Source organism: Tupaia chinensis, unplaced genomic scaffold (genome assembly GCF_000334495.1).
Source record: "Tupaia chinensis unplaced genomic scaffold, TupChi_1.0 Scaffold000366_1, whole genome shotgun sequence".
NCBI classification, from domain to species: domain Eukaryota; kingdom Metazoa; phylum Chordata; class Mammalia; order Scandentia; family Tupaiidae; genus Tupaia; species Tupaia belangeri.
The window spans coordinates 1,169,676-1,180,693 of NW_006159863.1; the positions used below are offsets into that span (position 1 = coordinate 1,169,676).

The 11,018-nt window shown below is 44.9% G+C and overlaps 1 protein-coding gene across 1 annotated transcript in view; it reads left to right on the plus strand.

Annotated features, from left to right (window-relative positions):
• The window catches only part of SCARA5 (scavenger receptor class A member 5), a 127,709-nt gene that overhangs the window by 74,989 nt on the left and 41,702 nt on the right, over positions 1-11,018 (plus strand). Inside the window, exons 5-6 of the mRNA XM_006153217.3 lie at positions 7,093-7,173; positions 8,626-8,724. Coding sequence (XP_006153279.1) covers positions 7,093-7,173; positions 8,626-8,724 — 180 coding nt within the window. The remainder of the gene's footprint in view (positions 1-7,092; positions 7,174-8,625; positions 8,725-11,018) is intronic.

An 11,018-nucleotide genomic window follows, 5' to 3' on the forward strand; every position in this document is an offset into this window, starting at 1 on the left:
CTTCTCAGGAAAGAAGTACCTGACTTACTCAAGGCCACATGGTTAGTAATGATCCAACAAAGGGTTTTCATTTCCAATGGCTTTAAGAAGAAATAATTTACATGGCATAAAATTTACCCACTTTAAGTGTACAAGTTAATGACCAGATTAGAGCTTTTAATCCCAGTGCCCAGTGCTCCTTCTATGACCTTGTAGCCCACAATGATCTGTTTGTCTCTGCACACACATCTACACATGAACACACACATATACAAACATGAACGTGCAGGGACCAGCAGTTAGCATAATGGCTATGTCGCTGGACTCCCACGTAGTCAACCGTGGTTTGTGTCCCAGACCCGGTGGCTTAAAACTCACGCCAGGCGCGTGTGCATGCGTGCCCAAGATCCCGAGAGGAGAATGGAGGAGAAGGGATTGCGGCATGACCATCCCCCCTGGGGGGGTGATTTCTCGCTTTCTGTCTCTCTATCTCTGTCTGTCTGGCGAGTGCATGCGCCCTATAGTGAAAACCTCTCAAAAAAAAAAAAAGCATGAACACGCACACACCCCCATACACATGAACCACTCACACACTCTCACCCTTTGTTCTCTCCTGGCTCAGAATACACAAATACTCAACTATGATATTTTTCAGATATGAGTTTATTTATATTATTCTTGAGTTTGACTCAAATAGTTTCATTCTCTCACTCTGTTGTATGTTTTCTGAGTTTTTTTCCCATTTGTCTTTGTGGACATCCACAATGGGGCTTTCTGTTTTTCTTATTTGGATTTTCAGGATTTCATCAATCAGAATTGTCAAAATCTCTACATGAGTTTGAAAGAAGCAGAAAACATAAATTATCAGGGAGAAGTTGTGGCCATGAGGGGAAAGATAACCAGAGAGAGAGGAGGGCACCCACGAGGGGGAAGGAAACCAGAGGGGGCACCCAGGAGATGATGTACGAGCAAGGCATAGAAACTGACTCCCCGGCCATGCTTAGATGCCTCTCTTTGCTAGAAAGCAAGTTTTCCAGCATCCCAGAATTTTTGAGTGGTAGTAGATCTCTGACCCTGGACCAATCCTCTTGTTTGCAGTTGGGACCCCAAGGCCCAGAGAAGGGAAATGACTTGTCCTAGTCTAACATCAATCGTATAACCCAACTGGGATTGGAAAATACATGTCTGGATTCATATAAACAAGTTTCAAAGCAGATTTGCTTGTGGACTGCTTTTTCAAGAAAAACACCATCTATTAGAGAGTCCAATTTGACAGAGAAGTGGTGTTCATGGAGGATCTTGGATTTCAGGCTCAGTCATTGGGATGTTGGCTTCTCCCAAGCAGGGCCGTGTTGAAGGTGTTGAGTGTCCTTAAGAATGGAGGAACATGTAAAATAGTGTTTCTACTCTACTAAGGATTGGTGTGCATGGATTTGGTAGGTGTCCCTGGATATATGGTGAATATATGGTGTGTGCTCTGTCATCTCACCTTCCAGACCTTCCAAATTCTACCAGAGGAGATTGGAGAGTACCTGTTGAAATTAACAATGGCTGGCAGCCCCATAGCCTAGTGGTTGATACCTGGATCCCACATTGGCTAACTGTGGTTTAAATCCCAGCCTGGTGGTTTGAAAATCAGCCTGGTGTGTGTGCATGTGTGCCCCAAATCCTGACATGATGGAGAAACAGAGGGAAAAGGACTGTGGTGTGACCTCATCCCATTGGGGAATGCTTTCTCCATTTTCTTCTTTCTCTGCCTCTCTGTCTCTTTCACCCTCTGGCAATTAAAAAAAAAAAAGAACTAATGGGGATAAAAAAGAAATAATCAATGGTACCCAGCCCCACCCACCATTTGTTTTGTCCTTGAGGATACAAGGACCACAGCCAGGACAGTCTCTGGGGACTTTTGAGGCCTGACCTCTTTGGCTGTGAAATGGGGCTGACAGATGTGGAGAGCTGCTTTGGATGATAAATGTAAAAGAACTCTTGAAACTGTGAGGGTGGTAGGTGCTGAGAGCCCTGGGCCTGTGACTTGGGGCCAGAAGCAGTGCGTGAGCTGAAGGACTCCTCCCTGTCAGCCACCCTTGGTTAGCATGATTCTGGGGATGGTGTTTACGTCATGACTGTAGTACTGCACTGCTGGCTTTGACTCAGTTCATCAGCTATCCTGATCATTTGCTCTTTCTGGGTCACTCCCATGATTCCAGCACACGCAGGACTCCACACCCTCTCCCTTGTTCTAGGATCTGGGAAGGGGGAAGGATTGTTTTCCCCTTCCATCAGTCTGGCTGGTTCCCAGGAAAACCCTGGTACGTCTCCCAAAGGTTCAGTCACAAACCCTCATTCCTTTTAAGAAGGTGAATCTCATGAGCAGTGAAACCAGAGCAGAACTACTCTGGGTGTGTGCTCCTGCCAGAGAGAAAGAGAGAGAAAAAGTGAGAGATGGAGGAGAAGGGATTGTGGTGCGTGATCATCCCCCCATGGGAAGTGCTTTCTCTTTCTCTATCTCTGTCTCTTTCTCTAGTGAGCATACAGGCCCTCTGGCAAGTTAAAAAATAAAAGAACAAAAGAAAAGGATTTGGCTAATGTTTGGGAACACCATGAAGAAAATCTTTTCATGGAGGTGGAGAAGAGTCTGTGTCCAGAACCATCGCTCTGAAAGTCTACAGCTGAAGGGGTCAGATTGTGAGTGACAGAGGGAACTGAGTCCATCGTGCTTGGAGGGTCCTCTGAGTTTACTTGTTTCATTTCAATATTTCAGAAAGATTAATCAGATAGCAATGCATGCAGTGAGTTAGAAAGAAAGATCAGAAATAAGGTCTTTACAAAGGCCTGGAGTGGGGCCATAGGAACCAAATGAAGGTAATGCTAATGAGGAAGGAGGTGAAGACATGAGAGGGACTCTCCTCTATGACAAGCTTTGAATAATTGGAGGTGGCCATGATGAGGGAAAAGGAGCAGGGCAAAGGAGAGAAGAGTAACAGCAGGCTTGAGTTTCCTGAGTATATAATAACTCTGCTACATATGACTAAAGGTCAGATCCAAGAATGCATTACCCAGAGGCAGCAGTGATTTAAGGATGTGCATGGTTGGGTCTAGCAGGTGGCATGGTGGTTAAGATGCTGGATTCCCACATGGCTGACTGTGGTTCAAGTCCCAGACCTAGTGACTTGCTTTCTCACTTTCTCTCTTTCATCAAACTAAAAAATAATAATCCATAAAAATTAAAATGAAATAATTCTTTAAAAGAAAGAAGTGTACAGTCCTTGTAGCACTGGGCAAACCGGCCCCACCTAGCTTTGGCCCTTCTGAGTCCACTGGGCCAGTATTAATTGAGGGTGTGATGGAGGCTTAGAAATTGACACTCATGTTTATTGCCTGCCCCAGCTTCTTCCCAGTTCATATCTAGTAAAGGCCCTCACTAGTCATTTATTTTTATTTCAAAATATATATCTATGAATACGATGTTTTTTAGACCTGCCTCTTCCTGGATGACCATCCAAGGTCAGCAGGATCATTTCAGCTGCACCATGGAATAATCCCAAGTAATCTTATGAGAGTCCCAGTGAGGCATTGTGAAAAGCAGATCCAAATGGTCAGGACCTTCCACTCAAGGTTATGAAGCCCTTTTATATCCATCATGTAACTGAATCCACTTACTCCTCACCACAACAGAGCAAAAAAGGAATTTCTATGTGTGTTTAATAGAACCAGGGTCTGAGCCCAAGGCCTTCTGTATCTATCCTCAACCTCCATCTCCCAAATGATCTCCACCACCCTGAGCTTTCCCCATCATAGTCTCCTGCTGGACAACAACCTCCCTTGCGAGTTACTTCTAGGAGATCCATATGTTGGGTCACCCCTGAATCTAGGGAATAGAATGAATCAAAGTGTGCATCCATTTCACCTGTGACCAGCTCAATTCCTGGAACAACTAGGTTCTTAGTGGGAAAGGATAGAGAAGAATGGAAAGGTCTGGAATCTGTCTCAGAGTTCTCTCTGCTGTGGCCTTGACCTGGAGGGGAGATTGCTGGAATACAGTTGTTAGGCTCATTTCCTTCTTGACTGCACCCTTAGTTGACTGTATAAATTTAGGCCTGTTCCAGACATGTTATGAATCTCAATCCTGTGACCTGAAAACTGGAATTGATATACCCAGTCTTGTTTTTCTTCACAGAAAAAGAGAAGGATGTCTACAAAATCCCATCCTCCTTAAATGATTTGTGTAACTCATGAATTTACTTTTTCCCTGTGCATGTGCCATTGAATTATTAAACAGCCGTCAACTTTGGTTAGGGCCCGAGGACAGTGCCAACTTCTGGAATGTATCAGTACATCTTGATCTTGGCCGCCTGGTTGTTTTGTATGTATTAACACCCTCTGATCTCATATACTCATTTATTCATCAAGTATTTATTGTGCAAGACATTACTGCTTTGCTGTGAGTATATGTGTTTTGGGTTTCTATTATTGCTATGAACAACTACCATGAACTTGGTGACTTAAAACAATAGAGGTTTATTCTTTTCAATGGAGGCTGCAAGTCTGCAATGAAGTTGTCCTTGGGACTATGTTCCTTCTGAAAGCACTAGGGCAGAATCATTTCCTGCCCCCTCTGCCTTCTAGTTGCCTGGCAATCATTGATGTTTCTTGGCTTATAAATGTATTGCTCTCGTCTTTGCCTCCATATGTTTTCCTCACACTTCTGTGTCTCTGTTTTCTCCCTCTCTCTCTCTCTGTTTTTTTATGTGTGTACGTGGGGGGGGGTTGCTTTTTGGTTTTTTGTTGTTGTTGTTGTTGTTTATTTTATTTTTTTTTTAATTTTACCATAGGGCATATGTACTCACCAGACAGAGGCAGAGAAAGAAGGAAAGTGAGAAAGCACCCCCAGGGGGGTGATCACGCCACAATCCCTTCTGCTCCATTTTCCTCTCAGTATTTTCAGCATGCATGTTCATGTGTTCAGAATGTTTTTCAAGCTGCCAGGTCTGAGACTTGAACTACAGAGTCAGTCTGCGGGATCCAGCGCCTTAACCATCACACCACCTGCTGGCCCTGTTTTCTCTTCCTATAAGGACACCAAGGCATTGTGAAAAGCAGATCCAGATGGTCAGGACCTTCCACTCAAGTGATTGATTAGGGCCCACCCTCCTCTAGCATGGCCTCATGTTAACTAGTTACATCTGCAAAGACCCTATTTCAAGTATGGTCCCATGCTGGGAGTCCTGATGGACATGAAATGGGGGTGGGGGTTGGGGACAAGATACAAAACAGCACAATACAGCCTGGGCATTTTTCTGGTTCTCTTTTTTCCTCTCACAAAACAGCAGGAGATGAGAGCTTGAAGTTTGGGTCTTCATTGCAGGTGCAGGGTTGTAAAAGATATAATCCTGCCTCGGGGAACTGTCCATTTTGTTAGGGAAATGGAAAAAAAAAAAAAAAACCACATTCACTATGACTACAGGACAAGGAGTGTGAAGAATGTGAAATGAATGTCAAATGGCCCCAGGTACACGCATTCAAATAGGCCATACCCACTTGCAGCAGGGATAATGGATCAGAGAAGGTTTCACCAGAAATGGGGCCATGAGCAGCCTTGGATACTGGGAGAGGTAGGAGACTGGCAAAGAGGGCCCAAGGGTTCATTATCCTGGGAGCAGCAGGTACAGCAATGGATGGCAGGAAGGTTTTAGAAGCACTAGATGTCTAGCCCCGTGAGTGTGGCACAGTAGGCAGAAAACAGACTCGAGTTGAATGCATGGCTCCTTCACTGGCTGTGTGGTCTCAGACAGTAACTTCAATACACTGCGTTTTGGTGGGGACTGAATGCAGTCATGTACACTAGAATCCCAGCCATGCTGGAGCCTCACCCTGGAGGGAGCAATTAGAAATCCCTTCTTCCATCCAGGTGCTCAAGAGAGAAACCTGAACACCATCTGGGGCTCCACTCCCTACCCTCCCCAACACTGAGCCAAGCTCTGGCTCTCTGACCTTCTAGCAGTATGGAATGTGTTTCTACTGCCCTGTCATGGCCACTTCCTTGGTCCAGGGCTCTGTAGCCTCTCTCCTGGATGGAGTGTAGCCTCCCTTGTCTTCCGTCCTGCTGTGACCCATTTTCTACACTACAGTCTGAGCCACCTTCTTCCTATGCAATTGGATAGAGAATTTCTCTCAGGCCCCTCCCATGGCTTTCACTGTGCTCAGTGTGGATCAAGTTCGACCTCAAGCCAGGCCTCTCGGACTCCCACTTTCCCACCACCCCAGCCAGCATGCCCAAGTTTCTTATCTCATTGTGGCTTATATAAGGCATCTTCCGAAAGTTCATGGGAAATGTGTATTATGCAAAAGCTACCCATGGATTTCAAACATGTTTTGCATTAAAATCAACTAGTACTTTAATTCCATTTTCCACAAATTCTTTTTTTGAAGTCCCGTCACACATGTCTTCCTCCCCTTTAATCCGTCATAGGGGTTGTTCCCCCTACCTGGAACTCTTTTCACTGCCTCAGTGTGCTCAGGCCACATTACCAAGACCGTAGACTGAGTGACTTAAACAACAGGCAGGTATTTCCCACTGTTCTGGAGGCCGAGTCTGAGTTCAGGGTGCCACCATGGCTGGGTTCTGGTGACGTCTCTCTTCCTCATTTGCAGTCTGCTGCCTTCTTGCTATTTTCTCATGGCACAGAGAGAAAGAGAGAAAGACATTTTTTGTGTCTTTTTTTTAAACCACTAATTCCATCACAAGGGCCCCACACTCATGCTCTAATCTAAATTTAACTACCGAAGGTCCTACCTTCTGAAACCATCACCTTGGGGATGAGGGCTTCAACATGCGGATTGGGAGGGAGACATGTCTGGCCGGTAACATACTTCCACCCTGCTCTTTATTTGATTGTCTCCTGTTTGTCCTTGAGACTTCACTTTGGATAGCATTTCTTACAGGAAGCCCTGCCTGACACCCCCAGGCTGGGCTAGGTGGTGCCTTTTGTGCTTTCAGAGGATAATGGGGACCCATCCTCTCCCTAGAGAGAGAGAGTTTGTTTTCTCTGCGGATATCCTGGTCCTGATCCAGAAACCAGCCCTCTAACCTTGGTGCTGTTTTAACACTTTCAGGGCCACCGGGACCCAAAGGTGATCAGGGGAGTGAAGGAAAGGAAGGTGAGCCTGGCATCCCTGGATTACCTGGACTTCGAGGTAAGGGTAACACTCCTGGGAGAAGTCCCAAATCCATCCCCAACTCTCTCATTATAGAAGAAGAGGAAAGTTTATAGACAGAAAGGTATTTGATGATTTACTTGAATTATATAAAGGTATTTGATGATTTATTTAAGGAATTATTACACCCCCTTCCTAAATCGCTAAGGAAGTTTCACATGCAGGAAGGGAGGCAGAGGCTGGAGGAGGGAGAGTCTCCACTTCCAGCCTCTTCTCCTCAGGGGTCTCCCTAAATTCAGGGTCATGGGGTTGTGGGACCCTTTTTTCAGCTGAAATGAATCCTAGGATGGTGAGTTTGGGTACATACTACACTGGATTAAGAATTCTGTGGCAATAGGGCCATTGGACTTTGGCAGCAAACAGGAAGGAAAAGAAGAAAATCCAGTCAACCCTCTCCAAGGTCCTCCCACCCTCTTGAGACCATCCGTCCTCTTCTAGCCATTTGACATTAGCACCAGAGGAATGATTACTGGGAAAAAATTTCTTCCTCTCACATAAAAAGCCCAAAGAAAACCAACTAACCTTCTAAGCAGGCAAGAACAATTAGTCGGTTAGTCAGGGGGTGCTCTGCTTTGCAGAGATGACTGTGGTTAGGTCAGGCCTCCGGGGAGCCCAGGGCTCTCACTCGGTGAGGTCATTGATTCTGGCTCTCCATGGTGTGATCAGTGACACGAGGCCACAGGGTCAGGAGCCCTGGGGCCTGATCTGGCAGGAGGCCAGCCAGCTCCTCCATGGCTCTTGCTGACCTCTGTCCTTTGTCTCTAGTCCCCTCTGCTATACCTTCCTGTGTTTATGGAAGAGAAGGGCTCTTGGTTTTATTTTTGTTTTTTCTTAAATAGGATGGAGAGCTAGTCCATCTTCCTCCTACTCACTAGTGACCATCCTCAACCTCTCTCTGGGTCCCAGAATCTAGCATGAGGTGGTCCCTGGATCTAGCATGAGGTGAATCTGACCAACTATATTTTTAGTTCAGAAAGAGCAGGGCGCTGATCCTGCCTCCAACACACTTTGCTGTGTGTCCTGAGCCGGCTACTTTAACCTCTCCGAACCTCAGTTGCCTCATTTGTAACACAGGTAAAATAATAGCTCCCAGTTTGTCGTGATAGTTACATGAGATACTTTATGAAAAGCATCCTGAGCAGTACCTGACACACAAAAATGTTTGCTGAACCTGAATTTTATTAGGATGCCACTCCAGTGAGGTTGGTACCGCCACCATCACTCACAACCATCCTGGTTCTTTCAGGGAGAGGGGCCCGAGCCTGCCTGGTAAGAGGTGTTCAGGGGAAGCTGTTCTCCTTGATACTGCTTTTTTAAAATTAGCTGAAAAGAACCAGGAAGCAGTAGCTATGGAGGCTGATCGTTAAAACAGACAATGACCTCTAAGGGCCCTCCTAACTCTGAGTCTGAAGCACCTCCATTATTTTCCAGGTCTACCAGGGGAGAGAGGTACCCCAGGACTGCCTGGCCCCAAAGGCGATGATGGGAAGCTGGGGGCCACAGGACCAATGGGCATGCGTGGATTCAAAGGTAATAATGAATCTCAGTGCAACCCAGAACTTCGCACACCACTAGCCTAGGCGACCCATGAGCATTGAAGTGGACAGACCAGGGTTCTCATCCTCACTCTGCCACTGACCAGTGGGGTGACCTTGAGCCAGTCACATCTTGCTAACCACCAGTTTTCATCTAAACACTAGGGTACCGTGATTCACAGGGTTGTCCAGAAGTGAAAACGAGCATTTATGTGTAAAATACTCTGGAGATGCTGAAGTCCTTATAGAAACACATGGGAGTATTACTAAGGGGCTACAACCCAGAGATGTGACCAAAGGAAGCCTACAAGGTGGGCCCACGGGACAGATGGAGGCTGCAGACCCAGGCCAGACCCTCTGGATAGGACTGCCAGATTCCTAACTTTCTGCACTACTTTCTTTTTATCCCTCCAGCATTTTTTACTTTAATTCAGTTCTCAGGTTTACCTTGCCATCTGTTTTTTCTGATCCTTTTTTCTTCTGATGGCTAGTAGCCTTGTTCATGTTTAGGGGAACCTCTTTTAGTCTAGCACTGTATTTCCACGTTCCTTCTAAGACTGTCCAGACTTCCTATCATCACTGCAGAAAAGGAAGACAGCCGGCCCTCTTTCCTCAGGCTCCCTCCTCTTCACTCGTTCAAATGAAAACTTAAAAACAAGTACTGTTAATCATTTTCACTATGTGATTAGAATGGTTTCTTGATCTCAGAACATTGGAACATTTTCTGGTTGGTGATGAACCAGGCTGAGGAGCTGGCCTGTAACCTTGGGAGGTTAAGGGAGTTGGATCCATATGATGGACTGAGGTTCAAATCCCAGCCTTGGTGGCTTGAAAACCACACTGGGTGTGTTTTTTGTGCATGTGCATGCCCCCGAATCCTGGTGGGATGGAGAAATGGAGAAAGGATTGTGGTGTGACTATGCTCCATTAGTGGATGCTTCGTCTCCTCTCTTGCTTTTTCTCTTTGGTGGGCACATATGCCCTCTAGCAATAGTAAGGGATTTTTCTTGTTTTTTGTTTGCTTGTTTGTTTGTTTTTTAAAAAGGCTGATGGTTTCCTTTCTTTTATGATCTACATCTTAAGAAATTGATTGTAAAACAGATTATAAAAGCAGCACATCCTTGTTGAAAAAACTTAGACAATGCAGAAGCATACAAGGTAAAGTGTGAGTCCTCTCTCCTTGATTCCAGATCTCTTTAGAGTAACTCCCATAAATACTTGGGACACATCCTGCTAGACCTTTTGCGAAGCATATTCTTATAGTAATGCATACATGTTTGCCCCCCCCCCTTTTTTTCCCCTCACAGCATGGAGCACTCTAGGCATTCTCCTTGGGAGGGATTTTTCTTGTTTTTTGTTTGCTTGTTTGTTTGTTTTTTAAAAAGGCTGATGGTTTCCTTTCTTTTATGATCTACATCTTAAGAAATTGATTGTAAAACAGATTATAAAAGCAGCACATCCTTGTTGAAAAAACTTAGACAATGCAGAAGCATACAAGGTAAAGTGTGAGTCCTCTCTCCTTGATTCCAGATCTCTTTAGAGTAACTCCCATAAATACTTGGGACACATCCTGCTAGACCTTTTGCGAAGCATATTCTTATAGTAATGCATACATGTTTGCCCCCCCCCCTTTTTTTCCCCTCACAGCATGGATCACTCTAGGCATTCTCCTTGGGAATTTACTGACTGGATTTTTTTCACCAGTTTGCTGTGGGCTTTTGAGTTGCAGATATCTTTCTGGAGGTCCTTGGAATAGAATTCTCTCTTTCTTTTAATGCCCACTGAGTGGTGTCAGAACTTTCTACTTCTCTGTAGAGTGAGATGCCAACTGGAAAAAAGAGTCTGCTCTTTTTACCATATTCTGGGAAGGAAATTCCACAATTCCCTGGAAACTCTCCCTTGTGTTTTACAATCTCCTCCACCGGAAGATCTGCTCGACATACAACCTGTCTCTCTCCCTCATAACTGAAGCCATTCCCCTAGAAATCCCCCTGTGCTTATTAGAACAAACTTGGACATGGACTTCTTTTTTTTAATCTTTTCTTTATTTTTATGTCCAATCACTGTATATCTTTATGACATTTAAAATGAATTTTCCCAACATGAATACTCCATATGTTAGTCCAATTAAATAAATTACCATACAAGTTGTCATCAACAAATATTTTCCTTTTTGTGTTTTTGGTCTGTTGAATGTTTTGCTTTATTTTTCTTTCCTTGATTCACTCCTGCCCCATTGGACATGGACTTCCAAAACCTAGACTGCTCATTAAAAATCCCTTTGCTTTG